Source organism: Ips typographus, linkage group LG2 (assembly GCF_016097725.1).
Source record: "Ips typographus isolate SLU linkage group LG2, UJ_Ityp_2.0, whole genome shotgun sequence".
NCBI lineage: Eukaryota > Metazoa > Arthropoda > Insecta > Coleoptera > Curculionidae > Ips > Ips typographus.
The window spans coordinates 1,380,273-1,396,221 of record NC_138423.1 but is presented as its reverse complement, the minus strand read 5'-3'; the positions used below and the strand labels follow the sequence as shown (position 1 = coordinate 1,396,221).

The following is a 15,949-nucleotide window of genomic DNA, read 5'->3' as shown; positions in this document are numbered from 1 at the left end:
TGGATGCTCATGTTCATTGTTCTAATGAGTTTATTTTTTTATTTTCTGTTATTTTTTTAGTACGAAAGCCGCGCAGTGGTTGTACTAAGAAGGTATAAATCTGAAAAATATAGAGTACAATAGAAGGAATGATAAATGGGCGTGAATTTCAACTTTATTTTTAACAGTAGATTTAAAAATAATTGTTATTTATTCGCTCGATAATAAGACTATTCATTCCAGTGTGTCATTTTTAATTAAGTTATTCACATTCCATATCATAGTCGTCTAAGTGATTATGTATGTAATGATATTGTATAGCTGGTTTTGAACTGCTCTAGAACACTCGTCGCATTCACTTGTTATTAGTGTAAATACTACTTAATGAGCAGTGTAGCTAGAAAAGTAAGCGATTCCTGTAAGGAACGTCCGCGCACTGATACGTTTGATAATTATTATTATACTGTTGTTAATACTTGTAATCTCATATTAAAATGATGTGGTTAGTTTTAACAAAGAAAAACTCGGAGAATTGGAAAGACGTCAAATACGTCAACTGTCAAAATTAAATGAAGGAGGAAAGTGTTGATCCTGTTCTTTTTTTTTAACGTTAGTAGTTTGATTTTAAGCCAAAGGTTTTCACACCAAACTTTGATTTTAAAGAAATTATTCATAAAACAGCTCCGTAGACGAGACATATACTTTGAAACCAAGTTTGACAGCCGTCACATTTCTACAAGTCTGTCAAAGAAAACAGAGCATATTTAAAGTAGAATCACAATGTTGAGCAACGAGCAAAATAATTTTGCAATATCTCAGAAACTAGTGGACGGATATGCCTAAAAACTTTTGACAGCTGTCAACTTAGCCTATGAGAGACACTGTACCAAGATAGACATTTGTCAATTGTCTACCAGTATGCAAAGAAATTTTTAAAACACAACTTTATATCAGATTTTCTATGCTAAGCAACATGCAACTTAAACGTGCAATATCTCAGAAACTGGTAGATGAACAGGACTGACATTTTTGACAGCTGTCAACGTGACGCATGAGAACAACTTGACCAAGTTCGACAGCTGTCACTTTTCTATAAGTCTGCAAAGAGAGAAGACCATTTTTTTAAAGTAGAATCACCATGTTAAGCAACGAGCAAAATAATTTTGCAATATCTCAGAAACTAGTGGACGGACATGCCTGAAATTTTTGACAGCTGTCAACTTAGCCTATGAGAGACACTGTACCAAGATTGACAGTTGTCCATTGTCTACCATCAGTCAGTCAAGAAAATTTTAAAACACATCTATAAATCAAGTTTTCAATGCTAAGCAACTTAAACGTGCAATATCTCAGAAACTGGTGGATGGACATTTTTGACAGCTGTCTATCTGACGCGTGAGAGTAACTTGACGACGTTTGACAGCTGATACTTTTTCTACATGTTTGTCAAACTGAAAAGAGCACTTTCTTAAAATAGAATCTGCATGTTAAGACATTTTTGCCAGCTGTCATTTTTGTACAAGTTGAAACTAGTGGACCGACAGGCTTGGCATTTTTGACAACTGTCAACCTAAACTATGAGAAAAACTGTACCAATATTAACACTTGTCAATTTTCTACCAGTCTGTCAAGAAAATTTTAAAACACTTCTCTAAATCAGATTCTTCATGCTAAGCATCAGATAACTCAAACGTTTAATATGTCGGAAACGGGTCGATGGACAGGGCTGAAATTTTTGACAGCTGTCACTTTTCTATAAGTTTGTCAAACAGAAGAGCAGAATCACCATATTAAACAACGAACAACTTAATTGTGCAATATTTCAGAAACTAGTGGACGACGGACAGACTTGACATTTTTGACAGCTGTTGTTAAGCAACAAACAATTTAATCGTGCAATATTTCAGAAACTAGTGAAGGGACATGCCTAAAATTTTTGACAGCTGTCAACTTAGCCTATGAGACCCACTGCACTAAGATTGACAGTTGGCAATTTTCTACCAATCTGTCAAGAGAATTTAAAAATACATTTAAATTTAATTTACAGAGTTTTAAGACCCAGTTGCCAACTTGATCAACTTTGACAACTGTCACTTTTCCACAAGAAAAGAGCAGTTTTTAAAGTAGAATCTACCTGTTAAGCAACAAACAACTTAATTGTGCAATATCTCAGAAACTAGTGGACAGATATGCCTGAAATTTGTGACAGCTGTCAACTTAGCCTATGAGGAACCTTGTGCCAAGATTGACAGTTGTCAATTTTCTACCAGTCTGTCAAGAGAATTTAAAAACACTAAATCAGATTGCCAATATGCTAAGGAATAAGCAACGTAAACGTGCAGTATCTCAGAAACTGGTGGATGGACAGAGCGGAATTTTTTTTAACAGCTGTCACTTTTCTACAAGTTGGTCAAACAGAGTAGAAGACTTTTTTAAAGTAGAATCACCAATGTTAAGCAACAAATAACTTAATTGTGCAATATTTCAGAAACTAGTGGACGGACAGACTTGACATTTTTGACAGCTGTCAACCTGACGATATGACAGTAATTTGATCAAGTGTGACAAACAGAAAAGGACACTTCTTTAATGTAGAGTCCCCATGTTAAGCAACAAGCAAATTAATTGTACAGCATCTCAGAAACTAGTATCTGCTGCAAATTTTTGACAGCTACCAATATAACCTATATGAGTGAAAATCCTATCAACATCTCTAAATCAGATTCTCCATGCTAAGCAACAAGCAACTTAAACGTGAAATATCTCAGAAACTGGATAGGGCTGACACCTTTGATAGCTGTCACATTTCTACAAGTCTCTCAAACAGAAAAGAGCACTTATTTTTTAAAGTAGATAATTTCAAACACATCTCGGTACCTCACTTCAGCTACAGTCTCGTGCGGAAAAGTGCCAGTTTTAGCACTTGTAAGGCAAATAACTATTTACTACTTGCGTTGAAATATTTGACGTCCGAAACTCCTTTAGGATAATTCTAAAGTGTAAAATATAGTAAGTACCTATTTGGCAATAATAGACTAATTTAGTTATTTTATATTTATATAAATGTGTAACTCTGATTTTTAAATTGGTGTATATGGTATTGTTTTTTTTTATGACAGCGGTTCTTAAACTGTTCATCACTCATTTCAAACAAGTTTGAGATCCGGCGCTTTATTGAAAATTATTTTATAAAAACTCGTGTAAGATGCTTATATGAAAATCTCTTTCGCCAAAAAAATACTCTAAAACCTATGATAATGTTGTAAATCGTTAATTGTAAGTCAATATTTCGTTTCTGAAATTGTGATAACTAAAGAAAGCATAAATAATTATTATAATAGCAAGAAGGTTTTTTTTATTAAATAGTACATTTTCGGTGCACTTTGTTGAGGGTGTGTAGGTCACGTTATAAAGTGTTAATGTAGAATGTAAACATAAAAAAAAATACAGTTTACTGTGAAAGCTGGTGTACATTTTGTTGGTTTTAAATAATCACCCCTGCATCGTTTTGTATATAACGAAAAGGTTTAGAGCGTATTAAATATAATCAATGTGCTTTTTCGGCTTTGGAAATATATAAATTACAGCGTGACTATAGTTTGTTTAAATTTGAACCTTTAAACTGAAAGTAAATATGTAAAGTTTGATGAACGCGGCATGCATTAGTGGGTATATACAGGGCTTCAAAAAAAGTACAAGAAGAATATACAATGAGCAGCAATACTATAGAATAAATTTGTTTGTCTGTATTATTTATAAATAATTTACATTATTTATAATTTTTAGTTGCGCAGTTTTTGAAATAGACTGTTGCAGTTTTTTAGACTTTAAAACATGTTTTCCAAGTGGAAACTAAAAATTGCTGATGACCGTTAATGAGCTTGAAACTTACACTTAAATCAATGTTGTCAAAGAAAAAGTGTAGTTAAATTAAATAAATTTAATGTTCTGTTGTTAAATTTGACAGTTATGACATTTCCCAGCGTGGCTTATAGTCAGGTGACACTTGTTATAACCATTAAAGCTCATTCAGCAGTGACATGAAACTTTCAAACGTAAAACAGTTCAAACTTGTATTTTCACCTCAATATCAATAAAATCACTTGGATAAATCACACATTTTATACTTTCAGGTCACCGTGAGTGAGTTTGACAGTTATGACAGCTGGCACGTGACGTAAGCAAAGCATTTAATTATTCCTTAACTGTCAAATTTGGCTCCATGGAGCTTTAAACATAACTTCCAGTGTAATTCATCAAATAAGCTCCACGTCTATAGTGAGCGGGTCTTGACAGTTATGACAGCTGTCACGTGACGTAAGAAAAGTATAAAACAGTTCCTTAACGTCAGGACTGTCAAATTTGGCTCCAAGGAGCTGCAAATCCTATCCGTCCGTGCCGTGAACCTGTAAAATGTAAAAATTATTGCGTTTCTTTGATGAATCACGCCAAAAATGGTTGTTCGTAACTCTGTAAAGTTACATTTGACAGCTGTGACGTTAAATGACAGTTTAAGACGTTAAACTTGACAGTTATGGCACTTGACAATGCGACTATTGATACTATTTAAAGCTCATTCAGTAGTGACATAAAACTGTCGAATGCAAAACAGTTCAACCCTGTATTTACATCTCAATAGAGCCCCAAATTTGACGTATGTAAGGCTAATTAACACTTTGATATGTTTCTTACGTCAACTGACAGCTGTCACGTGACGTAATAGAAGTATAAAACAGTTCCTTAACGTCAGGACTGTCAAATTTGGCTCCAAGGAGCTGCAAAGACTGCCCGTCCGTGCCGTGAATTGTAAAATGTCAAATAATTGCGTCTCTTTGATGAATCACGCCGCAAATGGGTGTTCGTAACTCTGTAAAGTTAAATTTGACAGCTGTGACGTTAAATGACAGTTTAAGACGTTAAACTTGACAGTTATGGCACTTGACAATGCGACTATTGATACTATTTAAAGCTCATTCAGTAGTGACATAAAACTATCGAATGCAAAACAGTTCAACCCTGTATTTACATCTCAATAGAGCCCCAAATTTGACGTATGTAAGGCTAATTGACACTTTGATATGTTTCTTACGTCAGCTGACAGCTGTCATGTGACGTAAGAAAAGTATAAAACAGTTCCTTAACGTCAGGACTGTCAAATTTGGCTCCAAGGAGCTGCAAAGACTACCCGTCCGTGCCGTGAATTGTAAAATGTCAAATAATTGCGTCTCTTTGATGAATCACACCGCAAATGGTTGTTCGTAACTCTGTAAAGTTAAATTTGACAGCTGTGACGTTAAATGACAGTTTAAGACGTTAAACTTGACAGTTATAGCACTTGACAATGCGACTAATGATACTATTTAAAGCTCATTCAGCAGTGACATAAAACTGTCGAATGCAAAACAGTTCAACCCTGTATTTACATCTCAATAGAGCGCCAAATTTGATGTATGTAAGGCTAATTAACACTTTGATATGTTTCTTACGTCAACTGACAGCTGTCATGTGACGTAAGAAAAGTATAAAACAGTTCCTTAACGTCAGGACTGTCAAATTTGGCTCCAAGGAGCTGCCAAGACTACCCGTCCGTGCCGTGAATTGTAAAATGTCAAATAATTGTGTCTCTTTGATGAATCACACCGCAAATGGTTGTTCGTAACTCTGTAAAGTTAAATTTGACAGCTGTGACGTTAAATGACAGTTTAAGACGTTAAACTTGACAGTTTTGGCACTTGACAATGTGACTATTGATACTATTTAAAGCTCATTCAGCAGTGACATGAAACTGTCGAATGCAAAACAGTTCAACCTTGTATTTACATCTCAATAGAGCCCCAAATTTGATGTATGTAAGGCTAATTCACACTTTGATGTGTTTCTTACGTCACCTGACTTCTGTCAACTGCCAAAACTCATTCAACGCTAACATACAACTGGAATACGCAAATTTAGTTGTATTTCTTTGATAAATCGCCTTACAAATTGTATTTATAGCTTCATAGAGTTAAATTTAACAGCCACCTGACAGCTGTCAAAAATCACTCAAATTACTAATACAAAATTGTAATTCTATCGCTTGGATGAATTGTTCTATCACTCTGCACATAGTATTTATAGCTCTATGGAGCAAAATTTGATAGTTGCGACGTTAAGTTACGTAAACTTCAAAGTGTTCCTTAACGTCTCAACTGTCAAATTTGGCTTCATGGAGTTGTAAACACAACTTACAGTGCAATTCTTCAAAGAAACACATCTATTTGGCGTTGTATACTTTCAGCTCACTGGTGAGTGGGTTTTGACAGTTATGACAGCTGTCACGTGATGCAAGGAACGTATTAAAGTGTTTCTTAACGTCTCAACTGTCAAACTTGTCTTCATGGAGCTTTAAACCCAACTTACCCAAATAAGCAACTATTTGTAAGTTCTAGTTTCAGTAGACTAGTAAATGGTTTTTTTACAGATATGACAGCAGTCACGTGTCATAAGAAAAGTATTAAAGTGTTCCTTAACTTCAGAACTGTCAAATTTGATTCTATGGAGCTGTAAAGACTACTTAAAGTGTGGTTTCTCTAAGAATCATTTACTTTTATAATTTCCAAATAGTCTAAATTCGATTGTCTAAATTGTTGCTTTTGATGTGCATTTATTAGCTTTTGCTTCATAATTCTTCTAAATTCCTTAAATTTCTAATCATTTTTCATCTCTATTTCAAATATACAACCCCGTATATTATACAATTTTTGAATTTCTCGTAAAATTGTGATCATATTTTTTTAAAAACTGCATACGTCAAAACGCAACAGTTTTCGAGATATTGGGGTTGCACGAAATGAAAAACGTATCCCTTGATTTTTAAACGATTTTACTCCTTGGTGTATATGTATGTGATAACACCACAGGTGTTTTGGACACTCAGTATAAATACAATATAGCAAATACTCTTGCTTTACTGTGGTATAAATAATTCTAGAATAACAGGTACATAACAGTAATTTGTACTTTGTCCTATAAATTGATTTTGTTATTTTTGTTCTAGACCCACTTATAGACAGAAAATGGCGTTTTTAGTTAAACAATGGGATTATTATAGAAGTCTGCGTTACCTGTTCCCAAAGAAGCCTTTTTATTATTATAGGGCTTAATTTTTTACATAAGTATTAGCTTGTAAGTTGCTTTATGTTGTTAAAATGTATTTTTTGTATAAAAAAGGTATTTGTTATACAATTTAATGCCAAAAAGAAGAATTTTTCTGTGATTTTTTATGCATTTACTACTGATGATTCGAAATTTTTGGTCTTTATAGTTACCTAGTTGGTGTATTTCTGTAATATACTCAATATTAGGTGTGTTGCTTTTTCGAGATTAGTTTGAACAATATTTATTACACGGTAATAAATATGCTTATTGTTCGAACAGTATAAGAAGTTTATTTTAATTTCATACGTATATTTTGAAACAGATACTTAATAGGGTATGATAAATAATGTAAAATAAAGAATGTGTATGGTAATTAATAAGCTCGTATAAACATATTATGTTTTTGTGTCATTAATTACCAAACAATTCGCCAATCAAGAACATTTTATGATCTAACTAGTTATGAGATTATATTATTATGGTATGATAAACCTTAAAGTGTGTTTATAGTTTAGTCAATAGTCAGAATATTTATTGTCTGTAATATGTATTATATTTTTTCAAGGAAATGCTTTTTGCTTTGTTGTAATGTTTGTTAAAAGATTGCAAAATGGGTGAGTCCATAAGTTGGTCTATAAAGTCTATATCATATTGTTACGGTTTTCCCGTGGGTTTACACAAAGTCAATTTAACTCAACAAGAAATAAATTTATTTACACTTGGTATGTAAAGAGGATCATTACGTAACGGAAAACTATGCGTAATTAGCTATTTACACTGAGGTCGTTGGTAACAATTTTTTCGTTTGCTTTCCAGGTAAACGACTACTATGCATGCCATTGTTGAAAATGTCAGGTTTGATCAGTTTGTGTGTCAAGTGAATTTCATCTTAATTGTGCCGCAAAGTTGTTAAATATCTGAGTAAGTAAGCAGAAAACTATCATTGGGAAGCAGTGATAACAATATCTAGAATACACACGGAATTCAAAGTGTTGCAGAAAATGTTTCTTTAAATCTACTGGCCGAAAAATCAAAGTCCATGTACGAGAAGCAATACAATCTCTTTGTGAAAAGTGGTCCATATGTCAAAAAATAGCGTACTATGCATGCCATTGTTGGAAATGTCAGTGTCACCAGTTTGATGTCAGTATTCAATTGTGTATAGTATTGATCTTGTTTTTGAGTACCTACGCAGTAAGTTTAGTTGAATTAGATATTTAGCGATGTTTGTAGAAAAAATATTGTATGTATTATACATAAATAACTATTATATTACAAAAAAAAATCGCGTAGCACAGAGAGCAATCCTGGCCATATAATAATAATAATAAGCATTTATTTCCAACAGGACCCACTTACAGGAAATGAACAATATTGTTACGATTTTCCCGTGGGTTCACACAAAGTCAGTTTAACTCAACAATTAATAAATTTATTACACTTCAAAACACTCCGTACAATAATTAACACAGCTACTAAAAACACTACTACAATTCCACAATTATTCCGCTATTTAAACTTTACCGCGTTCCCAAAATCACTACTACTGCGGTCGAGACCGCGTCTTTTATATTCGCAAACCACGTTCTAGAATGACCGCGAAACGCTTCGCGGGTTGCCTTGATCATTCAAGAATCTTCCAGGTAGCGCTTCCTAACTGTGGCCTACTTTAATACGCGCCCGGCCAGATATTGCGGCGCATCGGTTTCATCCCGAGGCGAGCGCTCGTTAAGAAGTATCGAGCATAGTAGGCCCAGACCGTAACAATATATTGTTACGATTTTCCCGTGGATTTTCACAAAGTCAGTTTAACTCAACAATTAATACATTTATTTACACTTTAAAACACTCCGTACAATAATTAACTCAGCTACTAAAAACACTACTACAATTCCACAATTATTCCACTATTTAAACTTTACCGCGTTCCCAAATTCACTACTACACTGTCTGAAACCGCTTCTTTTATATTCGCAAACCACGTTCTAGAATGACCGCAAAACGCTTCGCGATTTGCCTCGAATATCAAAGATGCTTCCAGGTGTCGCTTCCTAACTGTGGCCTACTTTAACACGCGCCCGGCCAGATCGGGCCAGATATTGCGGCGCATCGATTTCATCCCGAATCGAGTGCTCGTTCAGAAGTATCGAGCATAGTAACCCAAACCGTAACAATATTAAAAAGAAATAAACAAAGTACATTGCATACACTTAAAATTATAAATTAAGATTAACCATTAACCAAGGTGGTTTAGTAAAGCATCTATCAAAATTTCAAGGGAATCAGCGTTGATATCACATGCATGGCAAATACGATTGAAGACCGAGCACATTAGGTGAAGAGGACTCTGCATGCAAACATTGGACCTGGCCGCACCGAGAAAGAATGTAGGTGTGTGCCTAGCTGCCAAACGAGGACTGAGAAGTCCACCTTATGATGCAACAGGAATCAACAGCCCAAACAGGAATCTCAATGAGTGAGTTACCCTTCTCACAGCAAGGGATGGTTCTCTAAAACGCTGTAAAAGGAGACTGTGGTCATATCCCCTAGCGGGGTAAATCCCATCCTCCCTAAACGCGAGGTATTTAAAATACCGTCTCTGCACAGACTCAATATTATTGATGTCGTGAGGTATTATGATGAAACCGTTTTCCCATGTTAATCTCCTATGTCCAGGGTGCTCTTGGACACCTGGTATAACGGGCGACCAGCTGTTCAACGTGCGGCACAAATGTAAGCCTGACGTCAAATACGATGCCAAGATCACAAAACTTACATGTACGGTTCAGCGCAGTGCCATTAGTTTTTCTTGTGAAGCTTATTACATTGCATTTGGCAGTATTAAGGGTAAGTCTGTTAGTATTGCACCAGCTGTAAGTCTCGCTGAATCCGTACACAATCCTCGACACTCTCAACACTAGAAAATATTTTCAGATCATCAGCGTATGCCAGATTTTCACATGAAACAAGATCAATCAAGTCGTCAAGGAAAATTGAAAAAAGGAGGGGCCCCAGATTGGAACCCTGGGGTACACCAGAATTGACGACAAATGACGGTGATCTGAATCCTCCACCAAAACCAATCAATCCCTGCGACAAGCCAAAACGCTCGAGTTTACTCAACAGAACATAACGATCAATCTGATCAAAGACTTTTTGAAAATCAGTGTAAACTACGTCAAGCTGACCACGAGAATCTAATGCTTCACAGGCGACCCGAGATAAGGAAGCCAAATTGATAGTACAAGACCTAGAATCGAAAAAGCCGTGCTGATTTACAGAGAGTCTACTGCGAATTTGCGGAAATATTGAGCCATACAGAATGATTTCGAGGAGCTTGGCAAAGTTGCAAAGATTAGAGATAGGTCGATAATTCTCGACCATGCCAGGATCACCCTTCTTTAAGACAGGAGTCGCTTTGGCCCTCTTCCACATTTCGGGAAGACAGGAAGACGACAGTACAAGGTTATAAATATACGCCAGGGGCCTCGCCACTACGCCAGCGCAGTCCCCAACCAAGAAACTCGGAACTCCATCAACTCCCGCAGTCAAACCGGTTATGAGCCTCTTGCTGGCAACCAAAACATCACTCTCTGTTATTTTAGAAACAGTAACTATACTATAAAGAGACAAGGAGCCCCCCTGGAAATCAAAAGAAATTGATTCTTTATAAACACTTTGAAAGTAATTCGCAAACGGAAGGACAATGTCCCGGGGACAGTTATACGAATGATTCCCGTGCATCACCAAACATATCATTGAGGGACAGAGTCTCTAACATCAGACTTCGCCGAATGTCTGAAATTACCGATGCAATTGACCGCATATAACAACGTTAAAGTGGAACTTGGGCTGGACATGTGGCGAGAATGACGGACGGACGATGGACAAGGCTAATTCTGGAGTGGAGACGGCGACAAGAGGCTTTTCGGAACAGAGGTCGCCCACCAACAAGATGGACTGACGATCTTAAAAGAATAGAGCCAAATTGGATGAATGCAGCACAGGGTCGAAGACGTTGGATTGGACTACGGGAGGCCTATGTTCAGCAGTGGACACAGCTAGGCTGAATGATGATGATGATGATGATGTAATATACCGTTAGTTTTGTTACGGTATATTACTCTAAAGCTCGGTTCTCATGTATCCGGAATTATAACGGAGCGCGGGGTGCGGAACGTGCGGAATGAATGCTTTTTACGCACGGAAAACTCCTTGTCGTTCGCATGTGACGAGTGACACAGCTGCGGAATGGTTGACGGATAAGTGTTAATACAAGTGAGTTTTACAGGCGATTTTGTCCTTAACTGTCCTTTCAAACTGTGTTTCTAGCAGTTCAAATTTTGACACTGTTTTTCTAACTGACTATACTCGATTTTTTAGTGTTTTTTTAGACTATTCATTTTCACACCATAAATGGGTTTTACAGGCGATTTTGTCCTTGACTGTCCTTTCAAACTGTGTTTCTGTTAGTTCAAGGTTAGTAGATAGGAAATTTAATAAGGATTCCAAAAATGTGCTTAAAACTGTCATTTTCTCACTCCAAGTGAGTTTAACAGGCGATTTTGTCGCTGACTGTGTTTTCAAACTTTGGCAGCACTTTTCTCCCTAACTGTACCGAATTTAGTGATATTTTTTTAGGCTATTGGATACGAAATTTAATAAGGATTCCAAAAATGTGCTTAAAACTGTCATTTTCAAAAAGTCCTTTCAAACTGTGTTTCTGTTAGTTCAAACTTTGACACTGTTTTTCTCTCTAACTGTACTCAATTTGGTAGTGTTTTTTTAGGTTAGTGGATAGGAAATTTAATGAGGATTTCAAAAATGTGCTTAAAACTGTAATTTTCTCATTCCAAGTGGGTTTTACATTCGATTTTGTCCTTGATTGTTCTTTCAAACTGTGTTTTTAACAATTCAAACTTTGACACCATTTTTCACCATGACTGTACCGATATGTTTTTTGTTTTTTTGGCTATTGAATAGGAAATTTAATGAGGATTCCAAAAATGTACTTAAATCAAACATTTTCTCACTAGAAGTGGGTTTTACCAGCGATTTTGTCCCTGACTGTCCTTCCGAACTGTGTTTCTTTTAGTTCAAAATTTGACACTGCTTTTCTCCCAGACTGTACCACATTTTATAGGGTTTTTCCAAGTAACTGAATAGGAAATTTAACGAGGATTCCAAAAATGTGCTTAAAACTGACATTTTCTCACTCCAAGTGGGTTTTACAGGCGATTTTGTCTCTGACTGTCCTTTCAAACTGTGTTTCTGTGAGTTCAAACTTTGACACTGTTTTTCTTACTGACTATACTCAATTTTTTAGTGTTTTTTTAGGTTAGTAGATAGGAAACTTAATGAGGATTCCGAAAATGTGCTTAAAACTGTCATTTTCTCACTCCAAGTGAGTTTAACAGACGATTTTGTCGCTGACTGTCGGATTCATGTGAACCAAGCTTAATGTATTTGAAATTTTGCAGCAATGTAAATAACCAAACCAAGATGTATAGAAGACTGATCGGCATTTCTGGACCTAACCTTACTTTTCTTCAGTCTTCAGTTTTCACTTTCAGCTTTCAGGTTTATTTACTCTTTTATCAAATTATCAGGATGCACCAAAATCTATCCACTCTAAATATATCTCGTAGCAAATTAGCCCAATTGAGAGAACAAGGAAAAACCTATCTTTCTGATTTAAGTGACTCTGAAGCAAAGCTTTTAGCTGTAAAACCCACCAACTCAACTAGTATTTCAGCCTTAAACTTGTTGGAAAATGAACTAGCTTGCAGGTCCATTTTGACCTTTAACACTGAACTGGATAGAGTTTTAGAAAATGAAATTTTGCCAGGAAAAATTACTGAACTAGCAGGACTGCCTGGATCAGGCAAAACACAGATTTGGTAGTCACACCACAACTAACTCAACCATATATAAACTACAGGTCTGCAGTTTTCAGTTATGTGTTTCCACTCAAATGCCTCAATCAATTGGAGGTCTGGACGGCCAAGTTATTTATATGGACACCAAAAAAAATTTTTCACCCACCAGAATAAGTCAGATTTGTCACACCTTTAAAACCGGTTTAGGAAAACACAGAAATAGCGCAAATGAACTACTAAGTGAAGAAAACATTCTAAGTAACATTTTTGTGTTTAACATTCAAGAAGTCACTGAAATGTGGGCAGCAATCAACCTCTTAGAAAGGTTTTTAGTTGGTAAAAATGTATGTCATCATTTCACTAAAATGGTAACACAACAGTGTAATTCATTTAGGTCAAACTGGTGATTATTGACAGTTTTACACATCCTCTGAAGTACTTGAAAAATCCCTTGGAAAGGGTACCTACAATGTACAAACTTCTAGGCAAACTCCAGCAGTTGTCGACAATTTTTCAATTTGCTGTAAGTTAATTATTTGTTTTTAGTTTATTGGATGTTTTTTAAACTATTTTTAGATGGTAGTTACTAATGACTTTACCACAAAAATTAAAAACAGTGAGATGTACTTTGCTCCAGCTTTTGGGGATACCTTCTTTGATAGGGTGAATTCTAGAATATGTTTATCAAAATGTGAACATTTTTATGTGGCTCAACTGGTTAAAAGTGTAACTAAATCACCTATGAGTGCTAAATTTTTAATAATGTGTTGAATAAAGCTAAATTGGAAAAAACTTTAGTAATAGCATAGACTAATAGCGTTTTTGATTGACAAGTTTAGTGAAAAACTAATGTATCTGCACACCGCCCTCTATACTAGAAAGCCTAAAATGTCACTTTTAATGGCGGCGTTAGCGGTTTTCATGTAGTAAGAGATATGTTTTTTTTTTATTATTTCGTGTAGTTTATTGCAAGTTGTGAGTGAAAAATCAAAGAAAGGTTCATTCCTGATACAGATATGTATTAGATAGAGCTTTTTCTACACACAATCAAGTCCAGTCTAAACAAATTGCTAAAAACATTTGTCCTGGTACATACAACACACAGCAAACCAGCTTAAACACTGTTCAATTTGAGAAAATCTGTAAATTCTTGAAACTAGGTAAGCAAAACTGGTAAATGGTTCTTATCTCATTACCAAGAACATTCATTCAAAATTACTTTTGTTGCTCTCACTATGAAGGATGCTTTAAAATAAAACTCACATACCTGCGCATGTAACAAGTACCTAATAAGTCTACTGTACAAGAAAGCACTTGTACCTACCATTGAGTATAGTGTTGAGGTAAAATCATCCCACTTCAAAGTGTTCAACCACTGTTAGGTTAGATCTGGTTTCTTGTAAAGTAAAAAACTGACACAATTGGGCTTTTTCTTGAATTGCTGTTACAATGTGGCTTGAAACACTTACGAACAGGCAGCAAACAAAAATAACTTACGCAAATAACCTCAAGTCTTGATTTTAAACCGTAAAAATTCATCTAATCCTCAAAAAACTCAATTTCAACAATACAAACAAAGGCAAACTGTCACCACTATTTCCGCCATCTTGGAATTTTTGACAAGCACCTTCTAGGCTTTCTAGTATAGTAGGTAAACATTTGAAGGCATTCTGAGGCAGTTTAAATAATTTAAAGGTAAATCCACTAACAATTTATTAAACATTTCAACTGTACACAACTCAACTAAACCTAATGTGATTTTGCATCTTTTTTGAAATACTGCAATTCAATTTTTTTTACCAAATTAATAAGAGATGGGTATCTTCTCACAATTTCAGCCAAGTCATTTCGAGGTAAGGGGGTAGTTAAAATTGTAAAAAGATGACCAAACACTAAAGCATCCAATTCTGTAGGACTGAAAAAAACAATTTGTAACAAAATTTTAAATGTACAGGGTGGACTTACCTTTCACCAAAAAAGTAGGGGTTGTTATCTAAACGAACACTAAGAGCCTCACAGCAACTTTCCACTTCTTGGTGGACTTCATGGAGGGTTTTATTGTACCAGTCCAGTACTTTAAGCTTTTTGATTACTTGATTCCTTTTCTCTCTATTTTGGATGTGGTTTAGAGGCCAGGGATAAACTGAGCCATTCCTGACACTTGTCACTTCATTGTAAGTCTCCTGGTCAATCCAGCAAACATACAGCTGAAACTTTGGGGTTATTTCATATTCTACTGAAAGCAACAGCAAATAAACCTCAGCAATTTCAATCACATTCCTGACTAAAGTCATGTAAGCTCGCAAATCGGATTTTTGTTCATTATCCAGCTTATCAGTCAAGCTGATGCCTTTTCCATTAACAAATTGTACAATACCCTCCAGTTCTGCAGTGACAAATCGCCCTGCTTTGATAAACGGTACTTTTCCGGTAGGAGACATGGCTTCGGCGTTCGGTCGGGGCTCAACTTGAAAATCCAAATTGCACATTTTCAAAAATGCTTGAACTGCAAGACAGTTTGCATTGTCTGGTAAGAGGATCTGTTCAACTTCATGGGGCTGGAACAACTTGACATCTTTTGGCCAAGGTTCTTGAGCTGAAATTCATAATTGATTTTAAATCAGTTTCTTAAGAAATTGAGAAATGTACACTTACCACCTAGTTCTATAGAAATTCTGTCTATCAATGGTGAAGGCATTTTAGTGTATAATCTCACTTAACAGCTAATTTTGGGTTTCAAAGTTAATATAACCGTAAATGAGGAGTAATCAGTAAAGTCTATAAAATAAACAAATTGTTTAAATTACTAATTATAATGTAATTTATTGAATATTTTGTGTTTCCAAAAAAAAGTGAAGGATTCAAAAAAATGTAATTGAGGTTAGGGGTTCAAAATTTTTAAACATTGCATAATAGCAATTGGTCACGTGACTGCTCACCACACTTCACTGATA

At 35.4% G+C, this 15,949-nt stretch overlaps 2 protein-coding genes across 2 annotated transcripts; one reads left to right on the top strand and one right to left on the bottom strand.

Annotated features, from left to right (window-relative positions):
• Window positions 1-12,466: 12,466 nt before the first annotated feature.
• On the top strand, window positions 12,467-13,809 carry LOC145725194 (DNA repair protein RAD51 homolog 3-like). Its single transcript, XM_081973839.1, has 4 exons — window positions 12,467-13,016; window positions 13,066-13,339; window positions 13,390-13,518; window positions 13,572-13,809. Exons 1-4 carry the CDS (start codon window positions 12,577-12,579, stop codon window positions 13,764-13,766), a joined length of 1,038 nt encoding a protein of 345 aa, XP_081829965.1. The 5' UTR covers window positions 12,467-12,576; the 3' UTR covers window positions 13,767-13,809.
• An 882-nt stretch (window positions 13,810-14,691) lies between these two features.
• Window positions 14,692-15,879, bottom strand: LOC145725198 (metaxin-2-like). The gene is made up of 4 exons (XM_081973848.1): window positions 15,651-15,879; window positions 15,254-15,591; window positions 14,961-15,202; window positions 14,692-14,910 (listed from the first exon to the last, which is right to left on the bottom strand). The coding sequence occupies exons 1-4, from the start codon at window positions 15,691-15,693 to the stop codon at window positions 14,745-14,747; spliced, it is 789 nt and encodes a 262-aa protein (XP_081829974.1). The 5' UTR covers window positions 15,694-15,879; the 3' UTR covers window positions 14,692-14,744.
• Window positions 15,880-15,949: the final 70 nt, after the last annotated feature.

Bases quoted from the DNA above. Each gene is read 5' to 3' on its own strand.
- LOC145725198 (XM_081973848.1), bottom strand. From the start codon at position 15,693: ATGCCTTCACCATTGATAGACAGAATTTCTATAGAACTAGGTG. The intron at 15,592-15,650 runs GTAAGTGTACAT...TATGAATTTCAG, and splicing joins AATTTCTATAGAACTAGGTG to CTCAAGAACCTTGGCCAAAA. The intron at 15,203-15,253 runs GTTTATTTGCTG...CCAAAGTTTCAG, and splicing joins ATGTGATTGAAATTGCTGAG to CTGTATGTTTGCTGGATTGA.
- LOC145725194 (XM_081973839.1), top strand. From the start codon at position 12,577: ATGTATTTGAAATTTTGCAGCAATGTAAATAACCAAACCAAGATGTAT. The intron at 13,340-13,389 runs GTATGTCATCAT...TAATTCATTTAG, and splicing joins GGTTTTTAGTTGGTAAAAAT to GTCAAACTGGTGATTATTGA. The intron at 13,519-13,571 runs GTAAGTTAATTA...AACTATTTTTAG, and splicing joins CGACAATTTTTCAATTTGCT to ATGGTAGTTACTAATGACTT.